General features: G+C 55.8%; 1 protein-coding gene across 1 annotated transcript; it reads right to left on the bottom strand.

Annotated features, from left to right (window-relative positions):
• Positions 1 to 352: 352 nt before the first annotated feature.
• lamc1 (laminin, gamma 1) lies at positions 353 to 14519 on the bottom strand. The gene is made up of 28 exons (XM_049748135.1): positions 13871 to 14519; positions 10200 to 10504; positions 8436 to 8566; positions 8157 to 8323; positions 7899 to 8090; positions 7602 to 7719; positions 7426 to 7524; positions 7229 to 7365; positions 7043 to 7165; positions 6564 to 6753; positions 6227 to 6339; positions 5879 to 6100; positions 5601 to 5789; positions 5212 to 5457; positions 4994 to 5147; positions 4757 to 4899; positions 4498 to 4676; positions 4264 to 4420; positions 3924 to 4129; positions 3780 to 3859; positions 3574 to 3711; positions 3359 to 3503; positions 3137 to 3286; positions 2911 to 3025; positions 2638 to 2837; positions 2374 to 2532; positions 2097 to 2196; positions 353 to 2025 (listed from the first exon to the last, which is right to left on the bottom strand). Exons 1-28 carry the CDS (start codon positions 14265 to 14267, stop codon positions 1769 to 1771), a joined length of 4812 nt encoding a protein of 1603 aa, XP_049604092.1. The 5' UTR covers positions 14268 to 14519; the 3' UTR covers positions 353 to 1768.
• Between the last annotated feature and the right edge of the window lie 551 nt (positions 14520 to 15070).

The raw sequence follows: 15070 nt of genomic DNA, 5'->3' as shown, positions 1-15070 counted from the left end.
ATACAGTCGCGTGAACATGCGTAACGTTTTGGTCCACAAGATGTCGCTGTGTTGGCAACGTCAGGACCTTATTTCCATGGCAACCGACAACCGTATCAAGTACGTGGGCCTCTTGCGAAAGTCAATGCTCCTAACCTTGACTTCAATTGACCTACCGTCGAATACGTCATGGGGTCAAGGAAAAATAAGTTTAGCAATTTTGGGAGCTCCTCTGTGATGGATGACTTGTACAAAGCACGAGCTGTTGAAAGTTGTTGGCTTTTGTTTCTTTTAAATTATTATTGACACGTTGCAGACAAGGAAAGACCAGACAGGGAGCAGAAGAGCGACACGAACGGTCGCGGAAACCTGATAACTTAACAATACTGTTTATTATTACACACGCGTGCTTACATGTCTATATGTGGATGGATGGATGGAGGTCAAAGGTCATAGTGTTCTTGTTTGGATTACACACACAAAGTTCATAATAAGGCACAAAGTCGTTACAAATCACAGGTTAACTACGTCTTCACTTCAGTCGCGTGACGAGATAAAGAACATTAAGAAAAAAAATGGCGACGTTGACAAGCACGCGTGCCGCTATTAAACAAAAAAGTGAACATCGGAAAAAAAACATTCACGCATACGCACGACGTATTTTTAGCACCAGTGTATCAGAGCGAATGTACAAAAGTTGCATAGAGTCCGGGCAACGTCACCACGTGAACGGGATGAGCGGTGGCGGGACCGACGAGGCTGCACCCATCGGTCGCTGGAGTGCCTGGCGCAACTGACCGGAAAAGCGTTTAGCTTGCCGCGTAGCGCCAGCTCAGTTGCTAGTAATGGAGGCCAGCAGGGAGGGACGTCACGCGCCAGTAGAAATGTTACACAGTCGGCCACAAAGGTAACGGAGGCTTGCGCACGGAAAACTACTAGTAGGAGGGACTTCCTGCGTTTCGTCGCATTAATATTTCGGCACTGGAGTCACTTTGAAATAGTGTCCTGTTTTTCAAACAAGAGATGGACATCAGTGGTTTTTGCCCAGTTAACATTTAAAAAAAAAAAAAGATCGACAGAGTAATAGATAACGATTACTGTAGTCCTAATTTCTTCCATATCCAGCTTGAGGTTCTGGTATGCGAGAGCAAGAGAGGACGAGAGAGGGCGAGAGAGAGCGAGAGAGAGAGAGAGAGAGAGAGAGAGAGAGAGAGAGAGACACACATAGTATTGTAAGAGTCAAATGTTGTGACTGCAATTTATCGCATTGTTGGACTAAAAAGAAGTGATTTCATTAAGTATTTCTTTTTTTAAAACGAATCATCATAAATCCGGCCAAGCAGAGGAACGGGCCTCAACAAATCTGAAAACGTCTGGCACGGAGCTCAAGCTGGATATGGAGGACATGCAATAAACGCTCAAACGGCAAGTGGTTGGAAAATGTATTTGCCGCAGTGTCTTGAGACAGACCTCTGCAGGATCCCTCAAGATGTGGTGTGATAACCATTTTGGCGGCGATGATGATGTCACATCAGAGAATCAAACGTCCGGAGGTGGAGCATCAATGCCGATGAGCCCTTCCCTTGTGTGGTGGGGCGCGGTGGTGCGCCCGCCCAGGAAACTGGCACTTGGAGGGACTTCCTGTTGCAGCGGCGGCGGGCGTGCAGTCTCGTGGGGTTCGTGCTGATGGTCTCTGGTGCTTTGCGCTTACGCACAGTTCAAAAAAAGACAAAAACAATCAAGGTGGAGTTTTGGTAAGGCGTTTGCGGCGTCTCGCGGCGTCGGGCCTTTAGGCCTTCTCCAGGGACGGCGTGTTGAAGCAGCCGTCGGGCAGCGTGTTCTTGATGTCGTTGAGGTTGGCGATATCGGCGCGGATCTCATTGATCTGTTGGTCGTAGTCGCCGATCATGGCCTCCTGTGTGCGCGCCACGTCGCTGAGCTTCCTCAACTTGCTGTCCAGCTCGCTAGCGGCCATCTTGTCCTTGGCGCGCCGCAGCGACTCGTCGATTTGCGTCAGTTTGCCCAGGTCCACTTTGTCGATGTTGCCTGAGGGGAACGAACCAAAGTTGAAGATGAACTTGTCCAAACACCGGCAGATGCGGCCTCTCCTCTCTTACCGAGTTGCTCCAGCAGGGCGGCGATGGTGCTGAGGACAGTCTTGACGGCGCTTTTGGCTTTGCGGGCGTTGTCTTCGGCTTCCTTGGCGTCAGCCGAGGCCTGCGGCGAGTCGGGCGGTACGTCAGCCGCGTTCGGTCAACCCGGACGTCATCCCACATCAGGTGATCTCGAGTCAAACACTCGCTGTGCGTGCGACTCGAGGTCACCTGAGGTGGCCATCGTATGACATCACGTGACACTATGTGACATCGTGGCAAAGGGCGAGCAGCTCGGTACCATGGCGGCCACAGCGGCGTCCCGGTCGGCCTCGGCCTTCTTTTTGCTCAGCTGCTCCTCGGCGGCGCTCAGCTCATCCATCAGGGCGTCCGTGTCGCCTTCCAGCTTGTCGGCGTCCTGCAAGGCCTTCTCGGCGTCCTCCTTGGTCTTGGCTGAGCCCTGCGAGGAGGCAGGATGGGAACACAGGTCAGGTCGAAGTCAGGCACTCCCACTTAAGTTTTTGGTTAATGACGGCAAATTTGCAGCAGCAGGCGAGGACCCCACCTTCTGCACGTTGGTGGCGATGCGCTCGGCCTCCTCGGCCTTACTCTTGGCCTCCCTGGCATTAGCATCAGCGTTTCCTAGTGCCGCCTCGGCCTGCCGGGTTTTAGCATTGGCGGCCACCACAGTGGCGTTGATGGACGGGATCCTCTTCAGCGCTTCCTCCGCCGCCGTCTTGTTGTCGTTGACGCGCCGGTCGAAGTCTGCAGAGAATAAGCCGATGCTGCCGTTTGGACAAAAGGCCAGATGATGAACGGGCTCGAGCGGGGCTGGCACCTCGCAGGTCATCCAGGATGTTCTCAGCCTCGCGGAAGGTTGACTGGGCCTTCTTGGCCGCATCAACAGCCGTCGCTTTGGCGGCGTCGGCGCGGGCCAGGAGCTGGTCGGCCGTCTGCGAGAAGACGAGAGAGGAGAAAGGAGACCGGCGAAGAAAAAATGTGCAACACATTTTAATTTCAAAAACAGTTCCAAAGCTTGCTTGGCAAATCCGTTGATAAGTTACCTGCTGCTCGCTGCGACCTTTCTCCAGCAGTTTCTGAACTTCAAACTCTTTGGGCGCCAGGTCGTCCCTCAGCTCATTGTACTCCTTCTCTGCCTTGTCGATCAGGGCGTCCAAGTCGGAAGCCTCCTTCTTGATCTTGTTGGCCTCCTCCTGCAAAGGGCAAGCCGGCAGGTTTGCGATTGCCATGTGGCAGCGGCAGCGGCGACAGGGCGGAGGCCCCACCTCCAGGGCGTGCGTATGCAGCGGCGGCAGGCTGGTGAGGTTGGCGAAGATCTCAACGGCGTGGTTTCCGGCCTCTTCCGCCTCCGCTTGGACTTTGTTGGCCTGCTTCTCCAAACTCTTGGCCAGCTCCAGCGCCTCTTTGTATCTGAAGAAGGCGACCCAGGTTAGACGTTGGCGAGGCCTTCAAGTACTCGTGTGAGTCTTTGGCCACCTACTTCCTGTTGAGCTCATCTATCTGTTGCGCCGTCTTTCCTTCTCCATCCAGTGTCTTGAGGAGTAGGTTGTAGGCTTTGGTGGACGTGTCGTTGGCATCATTGGCGATCTTCTGGATCTGGTCGGCGTCCATCTTGTGCCTGCGCCAACAAAACCAGTCACACCGCGTGTCTCCCAACCTAGCTCCTGCCCTCCTCCCTGCTCTCACTTGTCGGCCAGTTTGCGAGCTTCCTCGGCTAGCAACGTCATGTTGTTGGGATCACCGTCACCGCTTGGAGATTTGATGTCCTGAAAGAGCACGGCGCACCTTCAGCACGCGCCCGTCAGCAGAGGAGGGGGTCTTCACACGCACCACTTTGCCGATGGCGTCCTTGGCCTTGTCCAGCTCCCGTCGGGCGCGTTCGATGAGGTTCTCGGTCTGGCGCACTTGGTTGCGGGCGCGGTCGGCCTGCCCGCCCGTCTGCTCCACCGTAACGCGGACGTTCTGCAGACGGTTCCACTGCGTGGTGAGCGAGCCATTGATGGCGTTCAGACGCTCCAGCAGGCCGGTGTCCACATCTGAAAGGAGTGAACAATGCCGGGCACATCACACCGTCATTATTTTGACTTGACAATGCGAGTTCAGGGTCCCTTTAATATTTGCTTCATAGCTATAAAAGTCCATCCTGACGACGGCGCCAAAGCTCCAGTACCCTTGCTGGAGTGCGCCTCGTCCAGGAGGTTGAGGACGGCGCGCTCTGCCTCCTTGAGGCGGTCTTCAAAGGCTTTGTCGCTGACAGTCTCCTGACCGGACGCCAGGTTGTCAATGAGCGTCTGGAGCTCGTGGATCTTCTGACGCTGCTGGTTCACCTGCCGGCCGCAAAAGCACGCGTGGCGTCAAGGTTTTCAGCAGAGCCCCGGGCAGGCGGACAGGTGAAGCGCCTTACCTTGTCTCTGACGAGACTGTAGCAGGAGGGACACTGCTGGCATCCAGGCGCCGAGCGGTTGTAGAAGTAGTTCTCCTCGCACATGTCGCAGCGGGCGCCTACAAAGCCGGGCCGGCAGAGGCAGCGGCCGTCCTCCCGGCACTGGCCTGACTGGGCGCCCTCGGGGTGGCAGTCGCAGGCTGACGTGGGAGGGGAAGGCGAGGGTCAGAGTTGAAGTATGGGCGGCGGCGTGAGTCGCCCGTTGGGCAGCCGCTCCTACGTTTGCATCCGGACGAGCCGAAGCCGAAAAAGTTGACCTCGCAGCGCTCGCAGCGGGGCCCCGTGACGCCGGGCTGGCATTCGCACTGGCCGCTGACGATGTCGCACTGGCCGTTGGCGGAGCCGATGGGGTCGCAGTTGCACCTGTGAGACCGAGGAAAGGTCAGACGTCGTCGCTTTCCCGAAAGCATCACGCTCCGTACGCTACGCTCGTTTTATCGGCGAGAGCAGCACTTACCGCTCGCAGCCCTTTTGGCTGCGCAGGTTAAAGAATCCTGGCCGGCAGGTGCCGCAATCCCGCCCTGCAACGTTGGGCAAGCAGGGGCACTGGCCCGTCACCACCGAGCAGCTTGTTTGGCCACCCTCCGTGCCCAACGGGGAACACGCGCACGCTGACAAAGGGGGAGAAGAGTTGAGGCACCGAAAATCGAAACGAAAATCATCTGACGGACTGACCTTTGCACTTGTCGGCGGGGTTGGCGGCCAGGGCGCTGCCGTAGAAACCGTCCTTGCAGCGGTCACAAAAGAAGCCGTCCGTGTTGTAGATGCACTTGACGCACTGGCCCGTCTCGCGGTTGCAGTTGCCGACGGCATTGGGGTCGATGTTGTCACTGCACTTGCAGGCACGGCAGGCGCGTATCGGACCGCTCTCGCCCAGGGGGTCCCCGAAGAAACCGTCGTCGCACAGCTCGCACCGCTTGCCTGTGAAGACAAGGCGAGGGCGGCTTCAATCTTCCTTCATTTTGGCACAAGACGACCGATGGGCCGATCAAATACTTTTTCAAGCAGTCACTTTGCTAACCGCTAGTGCCAAAACCCGTTTGAAAAGTTCCCCCGGGCGGTACCTGTGGTGCCGGCGGGACAGTTGGTGCAGACCACCTGTCCGCTCTTGGGGACCAGGGCACAGGTGGCGCCGGCGGGACATGGGCAAGGCTGGCAGTCCGAGGACGTCCCCCTGGTGGCGTCACCGTAGAAACCGTTCCGGCAGCGCTCACAGCTCATGCCCCCAGTGTTATGCTGACAGTCACATGCGCCTGCACACACGCAGAGAAGGAATTACACAAGGGGGGGTGAGCGGCATCTCCACTGCACCGACGAACGGGAGAGAATCTAAACGGCCCACCTGTGCTCGGGTCGCAGGAGTCGCTGTGGCCGTTGCAGTCGCAAGCCTCGCAGGCGCTGAAGGCTCCCAGTTGCGGGAGGGCGCGGCGGTAGCCGGCCGTGCAGTGCTCGCAGCGCCGGCCCTCGTAGCCGCGGGGGCACGTGCATTGCTCCACCCAGCGGGCCGGGATGCCCGGGCCACGGCGGGCCGTCATCAAGGAAACGTCGTCCAAATAACCGGCACCTGCAATATAGCGGCGCTGAGTGAAGTGAGTATGACTTCCTTCCCGCACACTCAACTGCGCCCTTCTCCCAAAGTCGAGCGAGTGAGGAGGCGAGCTCATGTCAGCAATGCCGCAGCTCGACGTACTCTTCTCGCTGTAGGTGCCGCGAATCTTGATGGCCGTCAGGTTGTGGAGAAGTTTCTGGAAGTCCGAGTGGCTGATGGCCGGCCTCCAAGGGTAGTCGGCGCTGTTGTGGAGTCTGACGGACCACCAGAGAAAGACAAAGCAGCAGAATGAAGGAGGAGGAGCGAGCAGGGGAAGGGAGCAAGTTAAAGTGGAAGAAGGGAAAACAACATCAGCTCAAACGCTGTGTCAGCCACAGCACCCTTCCAAATGTGGAGGCATGTCTTTCTTATGAAAGCTCAGCAAGAAGAAAAGTAGACGAAGGAGACGTGCGATGAGGAGGAGGTGGTTACTTGTTACCTGAAGACGTAGCGTTGCTTCTCATCGGCGGGATAGGCGTTGCCCTGGGCGATGAGGGGCACGGCCACCCGAAGGCCAGCGCCCTCTAGGACCAGGTCCTCGGCGGACAGCCGGCTGTCGCGACGGTCCACGCGGAAACTCAGACTCAAGTTCTGACCGAAGCTCAGCAGCTGGTCGCCCAAGAACTTGTCTGGACACGCCACGAGACACAAGGTCAGCTTCACGCGCGCACGTGAGCGACCAACTCACGGGTTGGCCCACACTCGGCCCGGTCCTTTGCTTCGACCCGCCAGACTGGAGGTAGGAGTGCCATACAGGCAACAAACTCAACGCAAATTTGAAAGAAAACAACCGATGGCTAAAACAGGTGCCGATGAATCGTATTAGCTTTTTGATTAATCGTCGCTACTCTTCTGTATGGCACCCCATTTCCTCTAGCAAAACGAGCCAGCAAGTAAGTGAGCTGCCGCATGGTGTACCTGGAGCCACAAAGTACATGGGGAAGTAGTCCTGCGAGAGAAGCGAGATGTCCCGACTGTCGGCCGACCATCGCACTGGCACGTCCGACGCATCGTGCCGCCGGCCCGTCCACCCTTCCTCATCTGCCGAGAGACACGCACAGAACAGTCAGTGCGAGAGCGGCGCAGGCGTAGGCGCCCGCCTACCTTGTTCAAAGTTGGAGCTGAGCGTGTGGACGCTGAAGCCGGGCGCGCTCTCGCACACGGATGAGTGAAGGAAGCAGAAACATGGAGTGCAGCCTTCGGCGCTGTTGGCGTCCATGTTGAAGAAGCCCGGCTTGCACCTGAAGGGTTCAAAGGTCGCTCAGCGTGCGTGTGGAGACGCCGCAGCCGGTGCGGCTTACCTGTCGCAGGCGAAGCCCTCCACGTTTTCCTTGCAGCGACATTGGCCCGTGCCGACATCACATTCCTGAGTGCTTCCCGAAGGCGAGCACGAACACGGCCTGCGCAAAACGCGTCATCATGGCATCGAAGGAAGAGTCGCCGAGAAGCCCTCGTTGCCCCCGGCGCTCGGCCTCACCTGCATCCAGCCTCGGTGAGACTGTGGAAGCCGGGCTGGCAGCGGTCGCACTTTTCCCCTGTCACTCCCGGTTTGCACGCGCACGCACCCCGCTCATCACACTGGGGTGACTCGGAACCTGAACGACATGGGCACGGATGGATCGTAAGGTCCTGGCGCAGGTGCGCTCCCATCTTAAATTGGTCAAAGCGCTCGTTTGTTTCGTCGTTGGATTGGAATTAGGCACACGGTGGGCCTTTTTCATGTCGCTGATGTGACCATCTTGCCGGCGGTCCGCATTTCGAAGGAGGGTCTCACCCACAGAGTTGCAGGCGCAGGGCAGGCAGCGGCGGCGATCATCCGGGGCCCTGTAATGGCGCTCTAGGCAGCGCTCGCACCTGGGCCCATCCGTGTTGTCAGCGCAGTTCTTGCAGTGACCCCCATGGCCCGTGGCTCGGTACAGCTCAGCGTCAAAGTAGCACTCGGAACTCTTTCCGCTGCACTCGCACGCTGGTGGATGCAAACGGCGATGTCAGGCGAGGGCGGCGGCGGCCCACGGCATCGGCGCTCTCTTACGGAGACACTCGTTGGCGTTGTCAGCGGTGGCCCGCCTCCACGGACGGTCGTTGTAGAAGGCTTTGCAGAGCTGACAGTCGGCTCCCTCCGTGTTGTGCTTGCAGTTGCACACCAGGCGACCTCCGGCGTCCTTCAGGCACTCGCTGGCATGGCCGTTGCATTTGCACCTGGCCGATCAGGGTTACCATGATATATGTGACTATGTGAACTAGGTAAGAGGGCCTCACGTTGCAGACAAAATAAATTGAGGGGAAAGAAAAGCGCGGCGGACGACGTTACCTTCCGCCCACGGCAAAGTCGGAGATGGCGTAGTAGTAGGACTTGAGCACTTTGGGGTCGTTGAAGACTTCGTCGCCGAAGGTGTTGAGGCGGTTCAAGGTCACGCGGATGTCGGTGGCCGTCACCCAGTCCTGTCGCGGCACACAACATCATGACGTAACGCCAAGCTACGGACACCGGGCGAGCGCTCAGCAAATTCTGCCTCTCCGATGGGCCTGTTTCGGTTTCCGTGCAATATTTCGGGCGTCAATAGGATTTGCCAGAGCGAAGGCACATCGGCTTTCAAAGAGAGCGCTTTCGTCGCAGCCAACACATGTACAAGGCTTGTTGAAAACACCCGCTCGGCCCCGGACGTCCGCTCTCACTTAGTCACGGACGAGATATATATTAAAAAAAAAAAAAGTGTTACACAACAGGCCGCCAAGGCCGGCGCTCGCTATCGGCAGGAAGCTTATCGCATCCCTCGGGTAAGGGAGCGAGAGCTCTCTTGGCGCAGCTGCTCTGAGATCAACAATGTGCGTCTGGCGGGAGGACGGCGCGCCGATTCAGGCCGAGACATGACAAACAAACGCTCGACACTTGCGGCTCGCGAGCACGCGCTATCTCTCACGTCCATCAAGCTTTTTCTTTTTTTCAATAACAATCTTTAGAACCGAGACCTGCTTGGAACAACGCATGATGTCATTTGAATTTCTGCAACCCCGAATGAGGCAATTTGTTCTCAGAGAGTTGCGCAATTCTAGAACTCTAAAGGGGGGAGGGGGGGGGGGCAGTTTGGAAGCTGATGTTGGTTGGCCGGGGGCTTTTGTTTGAGCAGGTGCTCGCTCACTTGACTTCCTGCATCCAAAAAGGACAGCCTTTGTTTTTGTCACTCATTAAATGGAAGGAGGTGGGCTTCTGGCTTCCAGGAAGTGGGAGTGGCGGCCTTTCGATGAGGTTGTCATCATTGGACACGCCGCAGCTGTTCCGGAATTAACCCCTCGCCGCCGCCGCCACCCCCACTGCAGCTGCCCCATCTTCGCACTATCAATCACGCCAGAATCCCACGTGCGCTTGATGTTTGCTGGCAGGGAGCGCAGCAATGACACTTTGGGTTTATTCTCTGAAATATTTTATTCTTTTGCCCACAAAAATGTTTAAAAACATTTTTATTGATTTGAAATAGCAAAATGTACTTCTCATTTTCACCAGCAGCCGGTGTTGCGCTAATGGCGGCAGCCCCTTTTAGCCGCTGTGACCTGTTGACGGCGTCAGAAGGGTTTCGGAAGTAAACCCTGCTCCCGGCGCACGTGTCGCATTTGGCGACGGCCGTCCGACACGGTCACCCAAAATAAGTTGCCAGAACAGGAACCCTTACGACTACAGTGAGATCACTTGAGTGTGTTTGAGCATGAGTCAGAACACACAGCGGTATCCACGATCGAATTTTTACTCATTTCTAAACTCGCCCTAGTGTTCGTGCAATGCGGCATTCCAGGAAGGTCTCCGGTCGGACTTTACTTGCAAGATCAGAAACATATTTATCTTTGCGTTCATTTTGTTTTTCAAAATAATGTGATTTGTGCTGACTGCATGAACATATGCCATTATTCACCCGTATCAAGTTGAATGTTTTCACGATACGAACACGTTAAGGTCAATATCCGACACCCCGTCTTCCTCGAATGCAGCATTAATGTCTGTGTTTGCGTGTTAAACCCCGCCCTCTGGAGAAGGCAGGAATGTCACAAGAGTGTGCAAAATAGCGAGGCGGCCAGGACGCACCTGCAGGACGGGACTGTTGTCAAAGTTGTGTGCGCTGGGCCGGCCCTCCAGCGTAGAGAAGGCCACGTTGCCACCCGTCAGCGGCGAGATGTCGCTGAAGTCGTCGGTGCAGAGCGCCCGCCGCTCGTCCTCGCCGGTACGGATGAAATCGCGGCCCTGCTTGCCGTAGGTCTTCTCGCACGAGCCGCTGTAGTAGGCGTAGGGCATCCAGGTGCCGTCCTCGCCACTGCGCTTGTAGATAGCGAAGCTCTCGGGACGGCTGGTGTGGAACTTGAGCCGCACGTACGTGATGTCGAAGGCCTTGCCTGCCGGCAGAAACGCGCCACATGCAAGAGTGACATCATCAGATGCCAAAGTGGGACGCTGGCATGCGTGATATCATCCTATGATGGCCACATCTGCTTCTTTGGCGGGCGCCATCTTGTGGCTCCGGGACAAGGACGCGCACGCATACCTGACGAGTATGAGCAGGCCCGGGCCCGCGTGCGTGCGTGAGGAATGCGCTGTGTAAACAGGGTGATGTCGAGGGGGGAGGGAAAGAGGTGGGGGGCTCAGCCGAGGCCTAGGAGTGGAGAGTAAATAAAACGGACAAAGCCGGTTGTCTGACTTTCTTCCGGCAGGAAACTCAAAGACACGGCAAGCGTGACGTCTGTAGTGAAAGAATGCCAAAGAGCGGCAAAAGGTGTTGAAGCAGGTGGCGTGCCTTCAAGGCGACTCCGCCCCCTCCTCCGACTATGGTGAACAGCAGCGGCAGACCCCAAGTGAGCCACCCCCCTCCCCCAAGGGAGAGCTACCACCACCAAGACAAGTCCTGACAAAAACTTTCCATCCTGAGACCCCCCAGCACTTACATGGGGGAAAGAGGGGGGGGACAGGACGGCTTGGACAGCAACATGTCGAGTATTTGGCAACAATGTATTCAGTACGAAATCAAGAAAAAAGAAAAGCAGCAGACTCAAATGAGATTGCCTTAAAAGGGGACAATGGGGGAGGGGAGGGGTCGTTTTGCGTCCCTTCGCCAATGAAAGGAGAAGCCGCCGCTTGGGTGCTTCGGTCATCTTCTGGCAGATTCCAACAAGAGCGCCACCAGTCCCGCCAAAGTGCACAGAACTCACTTGCAAGGTCTCGATGACCTCACCGCATTCCCAGCAAATCAAAGAAGGCTTTGAGCGTTTCCGTGGGATGGAGCCGGGTAAAAGGTCAGCCCAGCCGCCCACGCGCACCTCCGTCTTGTTAACAGTCCACAATTGTTTGCCACCAATCGTGCCATTGCATGCGCCGATATACTACATTCTTCGACATTCTTGTGGCAGCCATCTTTGTTCATAATTTCACGCACACACTATCTGAACATGTCAAGCAAGTTCAGCATTTGCTTGAGGGAAGATGAAAGAGTCTTGCAGGTGAAAACCGGCCCAGTGTGTGTGTAAACAGTGTGCTAATTAAAGGGACCACCAAAGACCACCAGAGCCCCCCCCCGAGGCATCAGCATAGCAGGAAGTCAGGAACAAACACCAATGAGCTCGTATTTGAGTAGCACATCATCGTTGTTGGGCAGGATGGGCATGCTTTGTATGTATGTTTGCAACCGCCATGTCTACCTGTATAGCAACAAATAACCTTGCGAGTATCAACATGTCGTCCTCACAAGGACCCCCCCCCCCCCCCCCCACGGCAAAGATAAAGTGCCCGCCCCCCCACCAGCTGCTTCTGTTAAAAATTCCCACACTGCCTTTCCTTCCCATAGGGCAGGAAGTCACTCAAATTCCTCAAATGACTAACTTAAGCCGCAGTGCAGAGATGCAAATGAGCTTGGACAACAACTTTAGCCTCACATGCACGCGCGTGCGTGCGTGCACACACATTTCAAAAGCCCAGCAGGTGGTGCATGCGATGCCATGATCGGGACAGACAACTTCCGCTTCGAATGACAACACGCTGCGCATTCCATAAGCATAAGCACCCATAAGGCAAACGCCGTCACGCGCACAACGTCGGTGACCTCTGAACTCCACGAGACGGTTTTACTGCCGGGTAGCCATATACAGTATCAACGTGGAGGAAAACATCTTGGAGGGGACACGCAGGGCGGACTTTATGGATGAGACCCCCAACATAAATATGGGCCCCGGTGAAGACTTTTCAGAGGCCCGCAAGACTCAACACTAGCGCCTTCCGGTAATGTGGCTGCCCAATCTAGCCGTATCGACTTCGCTGATGTATTTATGGGGGCGGTGAAAGAAATGACAATTTGACCATATGTTGTAAGAACGCTTTGCTACGGTGATACGGGCTTGGGACGGCGGCGTCAATTGGAGCGCGTCAGCTGAGCTTCCAGATGTTCCGCATCGCGTTCCCACGCCCAGAAGGGAGCAGAGGAGGGGTCCGATTTTCAACAGCTGCTGGCCGGCTCGCTCGCCGCCTGATTTTTTCCCACGGTGAGCGCTCTGGTCAACTCCAGGCGAGCGGTAGAATTTGGAGGTGATGTGAGGCGAGCGCGGCGGCGCCACGGCAGCAGCGGGACGTCCGGCTCGTCCCCAAGCCGGCGACGTGAGCGCAGGCCTTGGGAATGCGGCGCCGCGAATGCCCCGCAGAAATAGACGGCTTTTTTTAAACGTCCCGAAAGACGAGAGCGCTGACGCAAATAGCATCGGGATGGGCGTCGTCGCCGCCGGCGCGCGGGGCGCGTCTCACCTGGCGCACACTCGCTCAGTGTCAAAGTTCAGCCAGCAGCGGGACATAAAAGGGACAAAATACAAGTCTCCTTTAAGGCGTTACCATGGAGACGCCGGTACAAGGTTCCCAAGCGCCACAAGTGGCCTGTTGACTTTTTCATCGCACGTTACAAAGTGTTCGCATGATTGCACAAGTGCCGACAAACATATTTCAAGAACCATCCCATTTGGCCAGTGAATCAATGACTGGGATTTCTTTCAAAAACATTTCCATTCCCATATCACAAAAAAGTTTTCAAATGGACAGTTGAGAAATGTCTTATTTTGACAAAACAATCATTGTGTTTTCATGGTAGATGACATAAATTGGAGAATCGTTTGTGTTGAGAGGTGCAAATTTCGGACGGTTTCAGATGAAATGAGGATAGGCGGAGATCTAAAATCCTTACAGCGCAATCGGATAAGCGATTAGTTGGGGATGAATCGCAACACCTAAAACACGATACTGTGACCGCCAGCATGCAAATTCCCATGACAGGATGGGATACAATGGGAATGTTCTAGCATGTTCTCAAGGGACACTGTTTAACCAGACACGCATGTTCCCATGTTGCCCTGAGCAGCCTGGCAGGAAGGCTAGCGTCCGTTTACGTTCAAATGGCGACATAGGACGAGCGATAACGAGAGTATGTCAGCATCCACGCCGGGATATGTTTCATCGGTGTCAAACCAGGTGCCCGCCACCTGGCTTTGGGTGGCCTGCATCGGGTGCGTGCTAAAAGCTGCAGCAACTACTAGAGGAGCTAAACCTCAAGGTTGCAATTTCTTCCCGAACCTTCCTTATAGTTGTCCACAAAAATTTGCTCGCTGCTGAAACGGCCAAATTGATGTATTGTTCTCGGTTTACAAGACTGGCGTAGGAGAGCAAAGGTCAACATACGTGTGCGCGCGATCGCACGCTCTCCTGCGTTCCACACTTGATGCCGGGGCTCTTACCGAGGTGCAGGGTGAGGTTGATGGCGTTGGGGTACTGCACCCCGGCCAGCATGGTCTGGCTCTGCCACCAGGTGGTGTCCTGCTGGTTGTTGTAATCGGTGAGGTAGGCGGAACCGTGCTGGTTGCGAGGGTCGCGGGCGTCGCAGATGTGGCACGACTTGGTGACACCGGTGGCTCCCGTCTGGACGCAGTACTCCTCTGCGGGGCTCCCGCACGTGTTGGTCGCCACCACCGTTACGTTGAACGCGGCGTTCACAAACTCCGGCATACAGCGTTGCGCGCCTCCCTGGTCATCCGTGCACTCATCCATAGCGGCGCCTACGCCGACGCCGAGCGTCACGACGGCCGTCAGCAAGCCCACCACCAGGGGGGACCACCGCGGGGAAGCAGCCGCCATATCGGCGCTCCTCACTCTCCGCCAAGACCGCGACGCCACTCAAGCGGCAAGTGAACCAAACTCGGCTGACTTGCTCCAAGCGGGTGGGCGGAAGAGGCGAGAAAGTTGTGGAGAAGTAGGGCGCAAGTTGCGGGCGAGTGAAGACGGAACTCTTTGCGGAGAGTTGCGGACGAGCTCAGCACTTTTTGTGCGCCGCCATGGAGTGCGAGAAGTCGACTACACCCTGGAAGGAAGGGCAGGCAGGGTAGCAGCGCGCATGCGCAACACCCGCCGGACTTAATTTCCGGTGGCAGAGCGCAGTTCGAGGCGCGGTTTAACATGGGATGAACTTTGACGTGTGACTCAGGCATTCTCCACCTTTTTTACTGTATTTTATTTTTCAAATTAAACTATTTCCTCAGCGGCTTTAAAATGTGCTGTCATATGACTTCACTTTTAGTTTTTAACACTCCCGTCGGAAGTGATAAATGCCACTGACCGAAATCTAATACTGACTTCATCCGTACGGGGAGTGTGCCGTCTGCTGGAGACTTATTGGTACTGCACCCATCTCACTTATTTTGAAAGTATGTGGAGGACGACTTTTGACCTCAACTTTCGATCCCAATGACCTAAGATACTTGGGGAGCAAAACATGTCTGTTTCAACTTTAAAACATAAAATTGACCAATAAAAACGTCCATTCACTCATGTGGACAGCCTAGCTACATTTCTTGGTTTGAAACTTTGGCCGGACTGAATTCGTCATCCGTCGAGTTGCCCTGGCCCAACACAAACGTCGAGCACCCCATTTTTAGGACCCA

Source organism: Syngnathus scovelli, chromosome 17 (genome assembly GCF_024217435.2).
Source record: "Syngnathus scovelli strain Florida chromosome 17, RoL_Ssco_1.2, whole genome shotgun sequence".
NCBI lineage: Eukaryota > Metazoa > Chordata > Actinopteri > Syngnathiformes > Syngnathidae > Syngnathus > Syngnathus scovelli.
The sequence above is the reverse complement of the archived record's forward strand: the minus strand, read 5'-3'. Positions and strand labels throughout refer to the sequence as shown.